General features: G+C 45.2%; 1 protein-coding gene across 2 annotated transcripts in view; it reads left to right on the top strand.

Moving 5' to 3' along the window:
• Positions 1–16,433, top strand: part of SCAI (suppressor of cancer cell invasion) — a 1,073,481-nt gene that overhangs the window by 979,934 nt on the left and 77,114 nt on the right. For both annotated transcript variants that reach the window (XM_040324877.1, XM_040324876.1), the window contains one exon: positions 8,696–8,869. In XM_040324877.1, coding sequence (XP_040180811.1) covers positions 8,696–8,869 — 174 coding nt within the window. The remainder of the gene's footprint in view (positions 1–8,695; positions 8,870–16,433) is intronic.

Below are 16,433 nucleotides of genomic sequence, written 5' to 3'. Positions count from 1 at the left end.
TAAGTCTAAACCTACGCACTCCTCATGTGCAGCACTCTCCAAGTTACGTTCTGATTTACGTCTGCTCCTGATAGAGCGACATGATAAATATCTTAGAGCCCTTAAGCTTGAACACTATTCCTCTGGCAATAAAGCAGGCAAATTTCTTGCTAATCGCTTTAAAGCGAGGAAGCTTCAAAATAAGATTGGGCATTTGATAGACCCCTGCTCGAAGCAAAAAATTATCAATCCTAAGGCTATTGCTGATGCTTCTGCGTCCTACTATGGTTCCCTTTATAATTTGAAAGATGACCCTAGCACCCCACAGCCTAGCATCCCTGATATTCAATCCTTTTTGGCCTCTTTACAACTCCCCACTCTTACGGCTGAGCAATTACAAACACTTATTGCGCCTATAACTCCCCAGGAAATCAGTAAAGCTATCTCTTCAGTACCACTAGGGAAATCCCCGGGTCCTGATGGTTTATCGAATTATTATTACAAGCAGTTTCATGACATTATTGCCCCAAATCTTGCCTCGGTGTTTGTGGCTGCAATGGCCTCGGCCTTTTTCCCGGAGGAGATGTTACAGGCTTATATTGTGACCATCCCGAAACCAGGTAAGGATCCTACCCAACCGGCCAACTATAGACTGATTTCATTGTTAAATACGGATCTTAAAATATATGCGAAAATTATTGCACATAGACTAACTCCTATTCTCCCAATCCTTATCAAACCTGATCAGACCGGTTTTGTTGCCGCACGCCAGACGTCTGATGCAACTAGGAGAGTGATGGGCATAATTCATCACGCCGGGTCGGGTGCCTTCTCTGCTGCTGTCCCTGGACGCGGAGAAGGCATTCGATCGTATCTACTGGCAGTATATGACCCACACTCTTCAGAAATTAGGATTCACTGGGCCCATTCTATCAGCCATATTGGCATTGTATACTTCGCCCTCTGCAAAAGGTGTACACCTCCAATATTCTATCCCGCTCCTTTACAATCTCCAATGGGACCAGACAAGGATGCCCTTTATCCCCTTCCATTTTTAATTTGTTAATTGAACCCCTGGCAGAAGCAATTAGGAGCTCACCACAAATTACTGGTTTTAAATTTCAACATAGTTCCCATGTTATTAATCTGTTCGCAGATGACATAATTATCTTTTTGACTAACCCTAATACCTCTTTAGCAGCAGCCCATGATATTCTCACGACCTTCAGCGCCCTGTCCTACTACAAAGTTAATTATACAAAATCCCTGGTGCTGGATTTAGGTGTGGATCCTGTTCTCCGAAAACGACTTCAATCTTTATATTCATATACGTGGAGTACGGACGGGATTCCTTACCTGGGTATTCGATTGGTATCGGATGTTAATTGTATGGCAGATATTAATTATTCCTCTCTTATCGATAAACTAACATCTGACGCAAAGAAAATGTCTAAATGTGAACTCTCTTGGACCGGGCGCCTAGCCACCTTCAAAATGTTTATGCTACCTCAGATCTTATACCTGTTTAGAACACTCCCTTTGCCTTTAAAAAAAGCACATCTCTTGGCGCTTAACAAGATTTTGAAAAATGTTGTTTGGAAAAAAATGAGAACTAGATGCTCACATGCCCAGCTTATAAAACATAGGTATGCTGGAGGCATGGGATTGGTTGACTTACATGACTACTGGGTGGCCACTCATTTGGCCCAGCTCAGGAGTTGGTTCTCGACAACCCCAAATAAGCTTTGGATAGATGTCGAACAACATTGTAGCTCTACCTCCTCACTTCGAAACTTATTACTAGTCGATGTTTGGAAGCCGAGGACGTTAAGGCACCTTCCTCCTTCCACACAGGCTTCCTTGGTAGCGTGGAGAGTATTCTGCTCTATAGAATCCTCTCCAGAACAGGAGATTTCTGTGCCCATCCCGATAAAAATGTTGGAACTACTGGTTCCTGGTCTATCCTTGCAAAGATGGGAGGGGACTGGTATTTTGACTCTTCAGCAGCTATTAAAAGACAACAAAAAGATTTGAAAAAAGATTCGAGACAAATTTCATGTGCCTGTAGCAGACCACTACTTATATCTTCAACTCTCCCACCTTTTAAAATCTCTCACCTCCCCCAAAATAATTGTATGCAAACAAGGCTGGCGTTTCTTTGTTGAAGCATCCCCTTCTGCTAAAGGTACTTCTTTATTTTACAACCTGCTGCAGAGCAAAAATACCTTTCAAAAATCTACTTCTTATCAAAGATGGGAATCGGACCTTGGTGAATCTTTTACAGATTTCCAGTGGCAGTCGGCTTTTAAGTCCATTTACCAGGCCTCCAAATGCGCAAATCATTGGGAGCTAGCCCACAAAATTGCCCTGAGATGGTACCTCACTCCATATAGACTCTCTAAATTTTTGAATTCATGCTCCCCGTTGTGTTGGAGAGGTTGTGGGGGGGTGGGCCAGATTATGCAAGTTTTTTGGTCATGTAGAAACCTTACCAGTTTCTGGAACAGGGTATAATCTCTGAAATAACTGGGATCCTCACCCCACCCTCTCCGGCTCTGGCGATTCTCAATCTGGGTATAGATCTGTTTCCCCCGGACTGTCGGAAAATTGTTACCCACATCCTACTAGCCGCTAGGCTTTTAATTGCTAGGAAATGGAAATCCGACTTGTCTCCTAATGCGTCGGAGTTGATTGATATGGTTAAGCAAAATTTCGCATTTGAAAATTTACTGGCGTATAAACATGGCTCTAAGCGTCTATTTGACCATCACTGGCACTTGTGGGTTCTATGGGCCAAGGATCGAATTATTTTTGAGTCCACTATGTTGATAGATGGGGTCCTCATTATTTCCCTCATTCGTAGTGCTCTTCCCAGCAAAATATTTTTTTATGTTTAATTTGCGAATATATTTTTCCACATCGATAAAAATTTCAAACTTATCGATGTTTTTTTCGGGTGCAAATTTTAATCCTTGTTGTAGTACTTCTAATTCGGGTTCCGAAAATTCTACCCCTGCTAGATTAAAGATACCATCATTTAGTCCACTCTTTTTCTTTTTCGTTCTGCCTCGTCCTCTTCTACCTCTTTTTCTTTTTGATATTGAGGGGACTTGGGAGGGATGCGATAGGGCTCTTTCCATCCCCTCCATTCCCCCTGGTATTGGTTTTGATAGGGGGCTGGTCTCCCTCTAAAATTTCCTCGAGATCCACCTCTTGGAGGTCTAGGCAGATAGGAATACCTATTTGGATCTGAAGTACTCTAAATAAAGTATTGACCCAAGTGTCTGCAATGGAAAGAGAATCTTTACTTATCACCAAGCCGAAAAAGTTATTTGAGAGCCAAGTTCCTTTCATCTCAGGATTCCATCGACAATATCGTCAGGTAGAGACCATATTTAAGAGACACTGGCCACTACTTCTGAAAGATCCTGATTTGATGACATCGATTACATCAAAACCAAAATTCATATATAGAAGAGCGCCGGGGCTTAGAAATCGGATAGCCCAAAATGTACCAGATCCCCCCAAAAAATGGAGTACCTTCCTAGATGGCTCTGGCTTCCATCATTGTACACGCTGTAAGGCCTGCCAGATTACAAGAAAACCTGGAGCCATAAAGAAACGAACACATTTCCAGTCTAATGTAACTAAAGAAAAGTTCAAACTCAAACCATTGATCACTTGCAATTCCGATCATGTTACCTACGTCCTGGAGTGCCCCTGCTCGCTCCAGTACGTAGACCGTACCACTCGTAAACTCAGAGTGAGGATAAATGAACATTTAGCGAATATTAAAAAGAAATTTCCAAACCACAGTGTGTCTAGACACTTTGAAAAATATCATCAAAGTGATCCATCTCTTTGTCAGTTCTACGGAATTGACAAGATATCGAACCACTGGCGGGGTACTCATATGAGAAGAGCTATCTCTCAGAATGAGACCATGTGGATACACAAGCTCAGAAGTATTCAGCCCTTGGGCCTGAACATCGAACTTGATCTTAACTGTTTTTTGTCCAATGACTGAGCTTTGTGTGTGCCTCTTTCTTGATTTGCACTCAGTTCATTAGATCCATCTTTTTTATCTATTTTCAGTTTATTATCAATTCCAGCCAATGTTTAGATCTACCACATTCATCATGTGAGTCAGTCTGCTAGGCCATATTAGCCTTTGGGCGGGCCCCCTTAATCTAACTATACATATATATAGTATAGTCATATGTGCAATACTATCTATATACATATATATATCCTTTTCCTTTATGGAATAAATTAGCTAGTTATATATATTTTGTCTTTTTTGACATTAAAATCTAATGAGATTTTGTTGTCTTATAAATTTTAAATTGTTCCAACATTTTTTCCATTTTATTTGGTGTTCTTCTTCTGAATAAATATAGGGTGCCATCTTGTGGTTTTTTAGTAGAAGACAGCCATTTAATATTTATATATATCCTATTATTTATATCCTTCTAATATAATCGCCGTTATATGTTTAAAACTCATTCTCATTTTCTTCCTAGATAGAGATTTAGGAGTAAAATGTGGCTATCATCAGGAATTAGGTTGTTGATGAGTAGATAATGTTGTTAGGCAATGTCGTTTTTTTAATTAACAAATTCTTTTATGTAAGTGCTGAAGCCAACACTGGGACTGTGCTACGATTGGCTCGAATCTGTGTCCATCATTCTTTCTTTCATCCGGCCCCCAGTGTCCTGATGCTGCGCTGTAATTGGCTGCAGCATGCGTCCATTAGCTTTGGCCACTTCCGGGTTTCATCTAGACCGCAACTGTGCTGTAATTGGCCAGATTGTGTGTCAATCAAGCGGAGCACTTCCGATTGCTCCAAAATAAGTAAACGTGACCCCAGTGACCAGGCACGCCCCCCTGAAGACGTTTACACGAAACGATCGTCGGCGGCGTAGCCTGGTCACGCTTTTTTACTTACCCCCATCATCCGACTCATGTGAGCTGGCGAGGCGAGAGGAGACACACGCCGCACGCAAACTGAGGTGCTACCTCCTCTATTCCAAGGCCCGCAGACCCAGTGCCGGGATGGGCACCTTTTAATGTAAGTGGCCACTTGGCCCATGATTTGTTTTACTATTTTTTATTAAAAACCGGTTGCACTATGGAGTTTTTCTGTTTTTCATTCCATTTCTGAGAATACTGGGAGAAGATTTACCTGTGTCAACCACTGGAGGACGCATTATATGTTTGCAGACATTCACAACTGCACAAGCGTGTTTGACTCTCTTTTTAGTTAAAGGAGTCAAAGCGCTGTGGTAAGCGCATATATTATTTACACTTTTGGGTGTCGTTTTGCGGAATTGGTGGAAGGATTTTGAAACACTGCAGCTCATGAGAAGATTGCATGTTTATCTTCTGGTCCATTGCAAGATTCACTCCGTTATTTTCAAGTGGCTCACTACTACTATAGAAATATATGGACATTATTATTATCACTATAGAATTGTTTTCTTCTTGATTTATGGTTTTGGGAGCACATCACTCTTCCAATAGAGGTTCTCTCGTGAATCTTTTTCCTTCACTATTGATCCAACTGGGTCTTTGCTATTTAGTTTTGATTGATATGTGTTTGTTTATTTTTTAATTGATATCACATGAATTTTGTAATTGCTATCACTGATCCAATAGATTTTTTGTCTAACACTATTTTTGTTATTTAGTTAAGACACAAATTTGGTAAACTAGCGCCTCCTACCTGCCACACATTCACTAAAATCTAATGAGGTATTGTCCTCTTATATTTTTAGGGGAGCAGCTTTCTATTTTATATATTTTTTATTTATTATAAAAAGTTAAGTTTATATGTTCCACACATTATTTTGGCGCGAAAATCAATCCTCAAACATTTGATCTGAGAGGGGCATACAATTTTGTGAGGATCAAGGAGGGCAATGAATGGAAAACTGCATTTAACACCAGGACAGGACATTATGAATACCTCGTAATGCCGCTTGGTCTTAGCAACGCTCCTGCAGTTTTTCAGGAGTTCATCATCGATGTCCTCCGAGACATGTTGCAGCAATGTGTAGTGGTTTATCTTTACGACATTCTCATTTATTCTAAATCCCTTGAAAGCCACCACACAGATGTTTCCTGTGTGCTACAAAGGCTGAGAGATGATAATCTGTTCCATCGTGAATAGGTAACATTTCTGGGTTATGACATTTCTACTTGTTCGATGGACCTAAGCCTGTTACAACATTTTCTTGGTTTTGCCAATTATTCTCGGAAATTTATTTTGAACTTCTCTTCTCTGGTCAAACCCCTGACTGATATGACCAGAAAGGACGGTAACCCACAGAATTGGACTCCGGATTCCATTAAAGCCTTTGAGTCTCTCAAGGCTGCCTTTGTTTTAGTTCCTATTTTGGCACATCCTGATCCTACGCTACCCTTTCAACTCTTGAGGTTGATGCATCTGAGGCTGGAGTGGGTGCCCTTCTGTCTCAACGTCCTACCTCTGAGAGCGCTATGCATCCTTGTGGCTACTTTTCTAAGAAACTGTCTCCTGCAGAATGCAATTACGAGATTGGGGACAGAGAATTGTTAAAGAATGGAGGCATCTCCTTGAAGTTACCACTGTGTCGGTCCTCATTTTGACAGACCATAAGAATCTCACATTCTTGTCTGAGCCTAAGTGCTTATCTCCCAGAAGAGCACGGTGGGCTCTTTTTCTGTAAAGCTTCAATTACATAGTCTCAATCTTACCTGGTACTAATAATGTAAGGGCTGACGCATTGTTGCAACAGTTTTCCTCCTCTTCCAAGATTGAGTCAGTGTCTGTTCCTGTAATACCTCCAGATCGCATTCTGGCTACTGTACACACCAGTCTCACCTCACCTTTGGGTGACAGAATTTGTGCCGCTCAGATCCAGTCTCCTCCCATGAAATCTGGTGACCGCTGCTTTGTCCCTGAGAATCTCCGCGCTGCTTTGCTCCAGATTTACCATTCTCCCAAGGCGGCTGGCCACCCAGGGAAGAATCAACTCATTTGGGCTATTTCTCCACAATTCTGGTGGCCTAGTCTCTGCGCTTATGTAACAGCCTTTGTAGCCGCTTGTTCCGTGTGTGCACAGAGTAAGACACCACAACATCTTCCAATGGGCATTCTACAACCCATACCCAATGGAGAGAGGCCTTGGACCCACCTGTCTATGGATTTTATTGTGGAGTTACCCAACTCCCAAGGCAACACAGTAATTCTTAGTGATTGATCGCTTCTCAAAAATGTCACATTGTATTCCACTAAAGAATTTGGCCACATCCAAGCAACTGGCATCCATTTTTGCTCAGGAGATCTTTCGGTTACATGGGCTACTCAAGGTTATCATCTCTGTCAGGGGTAGCCATTTTGTGCACAGTAAGGAATTCAGCTTTCCTTCTCCTCTCTGTATCACTCGCAGTCCAATGGGGCCGCAGAATGAGCCAACCAAGCCTTGGAGCAGTTTCTATGCTGCTATATTTCTGATCACCATAACAACTGGTTAGACCTCCTACCTTAGGCAGAGTTTGCTCACAATACCACTTACAGATGGTTTCCAACCATCCATGTTGCCTGACTCATTTGTTCCTCAAAGAATTCCTGCATTAGAGGAGCATCTCCGCGATCTTTGTTCCACTCTGATGTAGGTCCAAGAGTCCTTGCAACGTGCCAGTGAGAGGCACAGACTCCATGCTGACTGCTGACGCCTACCTGCGCCTTCCCACCAGGTTGGGGACAGGGTCTGTCTGTCAACCCAGAGGCTTACACATTGGACCTTCCTTTTAACATGCGTATTTCGAATGTTTTAATGTTTCCTTATTAAAACTTTTGGTGTCCAACCGCTTCGGGCAAGCCACTGGAGCTAAGTGCTCCACTCCAGGACAAAGCCTTGATTCGCAAGGACTGATCAAATCATGGGACAGTTCCTGCAAATCTGGGACAGTTGAGAGGTATGCATTTTTACGCATTTTTGTGATTTCACTTTTATTTCATAAGGCTAGCTCCTACTCCTGTTTGTGTTTATATACTTGTACGTGTTATTGAGCAGCAGCCTGAATAAGATTAATAGGCACAAACTAAGTTGGGGTTGGCACCCTCTTATTTTTGTCATCTCCCCTCAGCTGTGTCATGTGACTAGAGCCAAGGAGGAGCTTTCCATTGGCTTTGAACTGCCGCTGTCACTGCAATGCCTATAATGCTATAGTACTACAGTACTGCTTCTGCCTGTTTGACCGCACTGTGCAATATTATAAGGAAAAAATAAACAAAATAAAGTTGGTCGACCGGCACCCACAGAGTGCCAGTACCTGATGTGGACTGCATTCCCTGATCATTTTAAATGGCACCCAAACATACTGAGGCAACAAAGCGATGACACACGTGCATTGCAGCATACAACAATGCGTGCCTGAGATGCTGCATAACCATAACCCATAATGCCTCTGCCTCTGGGTCTCATGCTTGTGGCTGTCAGAGTCTTGCTATGCCTCTTCGAAATTGAAGTTCTGCAACAGCTGGAGGTCCGCTAATTTCATATTCCTGGTTTAGTCCATTCTGTGCATTAGTTCATTGTGTTCTTAGGGGACACAATACGTTTTAAAAACACACAGAAACAAAGTGTGAATGGTCTTTTATTGTTCTATCATTTTCTTTTTATTGTAGCACAGTATAATAAATTGTAACTTGTTTCCTTTTCTTTTGCAGACCTCTCTGAACGTGGGAGTCTTTTTACCCTGTTTTTAAATAACCCACTGATGGCTTTCCTGTTCATCTCTGGCCTTTCCAGTATGCGTAAAGGCCTTTGGGACAAGTGCCAGGAGCACCTGCGAAAAATCAACAGGGATATTGCTCAGCTTCTTACACACTCTCGATCCATAGGTGAGAAATGGGATATTCTACCTTTGTATTGTCTCTGACTTTGAACAGTAACTACTAATTTATGCAGATTTTTATTTTTTATCATTCATTGAGGGACACAGGAAGTCTCAAATTGTGTGTTCTACAGCCACCCACAGGAGGACTGGACACGGGAAAGCTATAAACCTATATGCTGGCTCAGGGTATAATGTGTCCTCTTACCAACATAGCTCAGCTTTTTGTTAGTGTCAGTTCTGGGGACAGTTCTGCAGTTTTAAAGATCAGCTTGTAATTTTTTTCTGGCAAAATATTTTTTCTTCTTCAGTCAAGACTCTTCCACACATCTGATAGCTCTGGCATTGTTGTCTTAAAGATTCACTAAAGGAAACAATTTTTTTTGCTGAAATGACTGTTTATTGGGTATAGAGACATAAAAGTTAACTGATTCCTTTTAAAAATGATTAAAAATTGAATTTAATCTATCATATAATGTGCCTCTAGTATCACTTTCGGTTTTAAAGGTACATACATGAAGTTCCGGGTGAGAGGTGAGTCGGGAAGACTCGCAGAACAAAAACAAACAAATCCAGGGCAGTGTTTTGTTTTTAAAATGAATCTGATTGGTTCTGAGGAGTTTTAGACACACAGTAATGACAGCTTAGACCACCGTGAAAATCTCCCAGTACCATGGTTATAAGGAAACAGGCAACCAGGAAGTGTGGAGATCACAGCAGAATTACAGCTACTTCAAAGCAAAAACGAACATTGAGGACATGAAACCAGTACTGCAGTAAGGTAAAGGAAGCTATTTAGCTAAAAAAAATGTTTCCTTTAGTGACCCTTTAAGGCTGGAACCATGATTGTGGGGTGAGCCAAGAAATTACCCTTGGACTCTGGGCTCTGGGTCTCATGCTTGTGGCTGTCAGAGTCTTGCTATGCCTCTTCGAAATTGAAGGGGGCTTTCTAGACTAGTTCTGGTTAAGTTAGTTGCAGTACTCTTTCCAGGTCTATAGCCACTGGCATCCCCTCTGTGTTTCCCTGTCTCTGAAGAATCAGTTAATGAGAAAGCAATTTGGGCTGGCACTAGGAGTTCCCTTTCTTTTATTAAATGCTTTATTAGAGTGTCATTGTTTCCTGTTTCCCAACAGCTTTGATGTGGAAGGGGTTAACACAGAGTGCCAGTGTCATTCCACTGGGAACGTGTCGCGTGTGCACTCTCATTCCCACCAAACAGTGTTATGGAAACATCTCCCTGCTGTTGCTTTTTCTGCAAGGTTTATCTTCATTCTGTGTAGCTGTCCAGCTATGGTGACTTCGGTAACCTTCAGCTACCCAACCTTTTGGTCACGTGTTTGTCACCTGCTGTATACAATGAGCTGTATAGGTTTTGGGAGTACTCGAGGCCCTAGCTGTGACTTTAAGCCTATGTTTTGCATACAGATCTGCAGTTACAACATTTTGCAAACATGGGAGAACAGTCCCAATGCACGAGTTCCCCCAGCTACTACTCCAATATGCTGACATTTGTATTTTAGCCTTTGGTTTTAGAGTATATTACCGCATAGGACTCCCTTTTAGTTTCATTGGATGTGGCTGGGTCCTCTACCCTTTACCTGCAGCCTTATTCACCTGAGCCTTCTGGGTTGCTTGAAGTGGTTCTAAAGGCAGATGGTTTTTTTCTATCTTTATTTTTTAAACTTGATTTCTTTATTAAAGCTTTTTTTCTAGATACAATATACATCATAACATTCATGACCCCAGAATCCCCACCCCCTCCCGTTCTTCCCACCCGCCTATCAAATAAACCTAAGGAATTGGTGGAAATCTAATGCCTTGGGTGTTTCTGGGTGAGGGATATCCTCGTACACATGGGTCTGTCTGGTAATGTCACATACCTGGACGGAGTCTGAAGTGACGAGGTCAGCCTCTCTTGTATCTCCGGCCCTGGTCCCGCTGAGAGTGGAGACAGGAGGAACCAAGGGACAGGAGGAACATGAGCGCCTGCAGATGTAGCCCTGAAAGCCTGAAGCAGATGATGCAACTCTTGGAAGGCAGCAGGTCGCAGGAACGAAGTTGCAGATACTCGGGAAGCAGAGTAGAGCCAAACAGGAGACAGGACCGTAGTGACACAGATAGCCAGGCAGCAAGGTAAAAAGTCATCAGGCAGGAGCAAGGTCAAATAGGGAGCCGAGATCAGGAACCAATTAACAGAAGTGTAACAAAGTCCAGGGTCAGGGAAAGCCATGGTTCAGTAAGAGGTGACAGGCAGGTGACAAGCAGGTAAACGGGATACGTATACAGGAAGAGCTGAGGTCCGTCAACACTAGACTGGCGTCAGTGCGCCCCTTAAATAGGCCGTCTGGAGCCAAAGGAAAGCGCGGACACACTCCCGCATCTGCTGAGTTCCTTGTGCGTGCGCGAGTGCGCTAACAATCCTCTTACAGTTACTCTGTTAACTCTAAATACCTAGGTAGCCACTACACCCACTCACCACCAACCGTTACACTCACTCATCCATCCCATTCACTCTCCTTAATCTTAATTTATTTTGGGACACTTCGTCATTTGAATACTTTTCCACTCTATTGTCATTTAGATATGACCCCTCCTTGTTTCCCACCAGGGTTTCCAGATGTTATATTTCTTTAGCCCTCCTTGCTTCACGTATACCGATTTTTTCTTTGAGAATTACCACATTCACGCTGTCCATTCCCTACTGGACGGAGGTAGTACCGATTGCCATCTCAGGGCAATCCGTTTCCTTGCTTGAAATAAGCATCTCGGACATGGGTGTTTCCTGTGTTTCTCATTACTTCTACTAAACCCAGGAGACATTTCTTCACCACCACCTCAATGGAGGTTCCAAACACCCGATCGATGGTTCCTATTACCTCCCTCCAGTAGCGGAACAGTTTCGGGCATCTCCAAAACATGTGAATCAGGTCCCCCTCTATGTCCCCACACCTGGGGCAGCTTGTATCCGGTCTTCGGCCAAACTGAAAGAGTTTACGTTGAGTGTGATAGGTTCTGTATAATAGGAACAAGTGTAACATCCTCTGGGAGGGAGACAACGATACCAGTGGGGCAAGTTCCAGGATTCTATTGCACTGTATTTCGGAGAGATATTCCACGTTTTTTTCCCATTTTCTCTTATACATAAGGGCCTCTATCCCTCCCAGTCTCCCCTTATTTATATATGGGTATATTCTCGAGATTAGGCCTTTCCCTGTTTCTGCCTTAATTATCTCTTGAAGCACAGGAATTTTACACCATTCTACAGTCCTCTCTCGAAACTCTTCCTCCAGCGCGCGCCTGACCTGTAGATGCCTAATTGGCTAGACAGCAGCAGGCACCATTGGCTCCCGCTGTTGTCAAAGGCAGTGAGCCAATGAGAGAGAGAGGTGGCGGGGGCCGAGCTACGACTCAGTGTCTGAATGGACACACGGAGCAGCAGCTCTGCTCAGGTGCCCCTATAAGAGTGAGGGAGTGGGCCAGCAGTGCCAGCCGAGGACTCGAGAAGAGGACGATCTGGGCTCCTCTGTGTAAAGCCACTGCACAGAGCAGGTAAGTATAACATGTTTGTTATTTTTAAACAAAAAAAAACAAGAATTTAATATCACTTTTAAGGGGTTGTAAAGGTTCATTTTTTATTTTCTAAATAGGTTACTTTAAGCTAGTGCATTGTTGGTTCACTTACCTTTTCCTTCAATTTCCCTTCTAAAAAATGTTTTCTTTATTTTCTTTGTCTAAATTTCTCACTTCCTGTTCCTCCCTCAGTAAGGTGTTCATTAAGCTGTTCTAAATGACTTTCCCCCGCTCGGATGATGGTGGAAAGCTTACTGAGGAGAAACAGGAAGTGAGAAATTCAAACAAAGAAAAAAAAACATTTCGAAGGGAAATCAAAGGAAAAGGTAAGTGAACCAACTATGCACTAGCTTAAAAGGAACCAATTTAGAGAATAAAAGACAAACCTTTACAACCCCTTTAAGTCTGTGACTGATGAAAAGGCCGGCCGTAGGCTGGCCTGAATTTGTAGGAGGAGTCGGGGGGTTCATAAACCCGCCCTCCTTTCTCCTTCCCCACGGCCGGACCTTTCGTTCTCCCCGACGTGACGTCATCGGGAAGCGACGTACCGGCTCCACGCGGCGGAGAGGCGGTTCGCACGGCTCAGAGGTTTCACGGCTCCTCGGCATCATGGCCCCACGGCCCCGTCAGGCTCTCTGGCGGCATGGTGGGTGAGGAGACCTTGGGTGGGGGGGGGTTCTGTGGCTCTCGGACTACATGGTAGGTGAGGAGACCTTGGGAGGGGGGGGCGCTTTGCTCAGGGCAACCAGGGTTTTTTTTCTGCATTATTTTTCTTTAATTGAAGGAGACCACTTCATCTGCAGTTCATGCCTTTTATTCCCTGCGCGGGATGTTTCTGTAAAATATACTCCACGTGGTTAAAAATTTTCATACATGTGTCCCAGTTAGGAGATATCTGTTGATCCTCCGCATCCCTCCAAGCTGCAGCTGGTTAAAGTGTATTGCTGGGACAGAGCCCTATAGGTGTCACTCTGAGGTCCTGGTCTCCCTGGGGTGAACCACTCCAGGTGAACGAAGTGCCTTTCCAGGTAAGCCAGCCGAGCGCATGCGTTGGTGCACTTTTGATACGCCAGTCGTGGTACAATCTCCATTTCGTTTGTTATCTCTCTCAGTAAATATTGTCGTTTTGTTTTTGATACATATCTGTCGTTTTCCTTCATGGCTATCGTTTTCCTTCATGGCTATCGTTTCTTTTCTCTGTTTCAGGACTGTTTTCGTGCAGTCTCGTTCACGTAAAATACAGGGTTTCGTGTCAAAACTATTGCAGTGAGTGTCAGGCTTGTCGTTTCATTTTTCAAATTGTTCACACGCAGGGTGCGGGTTCCACGTCACTCAGCGGTCACGCAGGTGTCACCAGTAGGAGGTGGGGTGGGTTTCCGCAGGTTTAGGGGGAGGGGGGGTGGAGTCGCTCGGACCTTTGCAGAGGGGGGGGGGGGTCATGGTTCCACTGGGGAGTTAGCTTCCACGACGGTGGGCTCGTACTGTTTGAGATTTTTCGTTCTTAATTGACTTGGTCGGTGGCAAGTTCTCCTCAACCGGCTAGTATGGGTCACCTTCTCCATCTTTTCATGCTTCACGTGGCATTTTCGTAGTACACTCGTTGTACCTGGTTCGTCCAGGGGGGACTGGCGCGCTTCAGTCCCTTGCATCTATTGTTTCAGGTACCAGAAGCAAGGTTTTCCTGTTAGGTGAAGGACTTCCGGTAAAGGTAAGCTGGGATTCCGGGAACCTAACCCGATCTGTCCCAGGTCATCAAGGGTCTGCCTGCCACTGGGGGGTCGCCTAAATCGTTTAGGTTGTAACGGGTTGAGTTGCTTTGTTTTTAATTGACTTGAGCAGTGGCAAGTCTACTCACCCGTTCGGATCCTTTTTCATCACCCATATACTTACTCAGCAGCTCCTAAAGCTTGGGACCTGTCACGTTTCAAGGTCCGGGGGGGCCTGAGTGTTTCGTTTTTAATTTGTCTGCGTCGGCAGATGGCTCGGCCTCTCCCAGTGGGGGGGGGTGAGGTTCGTTCCGATCCAGGTTAGGTGGGTTCAAGAGTGGGGGGGGGGGGGAATTGGGCAGTGTTTTTTCTTCGTTGGTCTGTGGAAGGCTCTGTCACGGTGTTTGTTTTCCATCAATTTTCAGGGCATGTCGCAAGCGGCGGATATCGAGGAGTTCGTCTCGGCTTCCCCTGCTTCAGCTAGGGGGTCGGCAAGGGGGTCAGATCGGGCCTACCTTGAGAGCCTGGACCGTGCCAAGATTGATTGCAGAGTTGCGGCGCAGGGGCATTTCCCACCCGGCTTCGGCTCGCAAAGCCGAGCTGTTCAGACTTTTGTTCCCCTCCCCGGCCAGTACAGACAGCGCGGAACAGGTCACTCTTCGGGCCATGGCCGCATCCCTGACGCAAATCCATTCCACCCTCAACTCCCTAGCGGGCTCTTTTCAGGACCTGAGGGCCAGGGTAGAAGTGCTGGAGGCCAGCCCAGTTCCTGCCCCAGTGGTCCCGGCTGTTCCGGAGGTCTTGGTAGTCCCTGAGGCTCCCACGATTCCTGGGCCTCCGCCATCAGGTACCAGTCCCGGTGTCCCTTCTGTCACCCCAGCGCAATTCATCCCGGCAGGTATCAGGAAGGACATCCTTGATGGGAAGGACGTCAACCTGGCGTCCTTGTTGATAGCCACTCATGACATGGCTGACAACAAGTCCTACGCCTGTGGGGACGTCTCTGTGATCATTAAAGCCAGGGATCATAGACTGAACCGGAAGCTTTCTATCCCCGAGTTCGTGCTGGCGTTCAGCTTGTTCAGGGATGTAGTCTGCTCTGCGAGTCCCCTCAGAAGAGAAGAGTTGGACCACTATCTTTACGCTGTTGTGGAGTTGGGTCACAAATTCGGAGGCTCGGCGTTCTATGACTACCACCGTTCATTTTCCGCCAAAGCGGCCGCTTTGTGGGCCCAGCACCAGGTGGTGGCAGTTTGGAGCCGTGTAGATACGGAACTGTTCTGCCGCCATTTTGCGGGGTTGAGGTCACCGGTTTGCGCCACCTGCCAGTCGTCATCCCACATGGCCTATTGGTGCCCCAACTCGGAAGCATCGGCCCTCCCGGGCACTTCCAGAGCATTCCCCGGGTCTCTCCCAGCACCTGCGCAGGCACCTACTGTTGATAAATTGGGCCGGCCTATCCAGTATTTGGGGAAATCCCCTATTTGCAACAATTTTAACCATGGGGTCTGCAACTACGGTCAGTGCCGGTTGCTACACATCTGTTCAGGATGCTTCAGGGCCCATCCGAAGTCCACCTGTTCACTGAGGCTGACAAAAAATAGTTGACTGAGCCGCATCAACGTTGGGTTGCTGCAGGACTGGCTGTCCTCCCACCCATCCGCAGAGCTAGGCCCTTTTTTGGTGAAGGGTTTTACTCATGGCTTCCACACCGGGTTCATTACATTGCCACTGCAGACCTTCGAATGTCCCAATCTCAGGTCATGTTGCGGGGACTTGAGGGCGGTGGACACCTTACTGCAGTCCGAACTGGACAAGGGTTTTGTCATCGGCCCTTTCACTGTGTCTCCTTTCCAGGCTTGGAGGGTCAACCCATTGGGTCTGTTCAAGGGAAAGTTCTCAAATAAACAAAGGTTAATCTATGACTTGTCCGCCCCTCATTGCTCCGCTGTTCCCAGCCTCAATTCATTAATTCCATCGGAAGAGTTTTCTCTTAAGTATGCGTCGATAGATCAGGCCATCCAGCGAGTCATCGAGGTAGGGCAGGGCGCCTGGCTGTCCAAGGCAGACATAGCAGACGCCTTCAAACTCCTCCCGATCACGCCGTCACTCTGGCAGTGGCACGGGATCAAGTGGAGAGAGTTGTACTATTTTGCCACCAGACTCACCGTCGGGTCACAAAGCAGTCCATGGCTTTTCGATGTGTTTGCCCAAGCGCTGGAGTGGATTCTCGTCCATAAGGAGCGATGTCATGCGGTTATCCATTATCTGGATGACTTCCTCCTCATCGAGAG

The sequence above is a fragment of the Rana temporaria genome, chromosome 9 (assembly GCF_905171775.1).
Source record: "Rana temporaria chromosome 9, aRanTem1.1, whole genome shotgun sequence".
NCBI lineage: Eukaryota > Metazoa > Chordata > Amphibia > Anura > Ranidae > Rana > Rana temporaria.
This window is presented reverse-complemented; position numbering and strand designations above follow the sequence as displayed.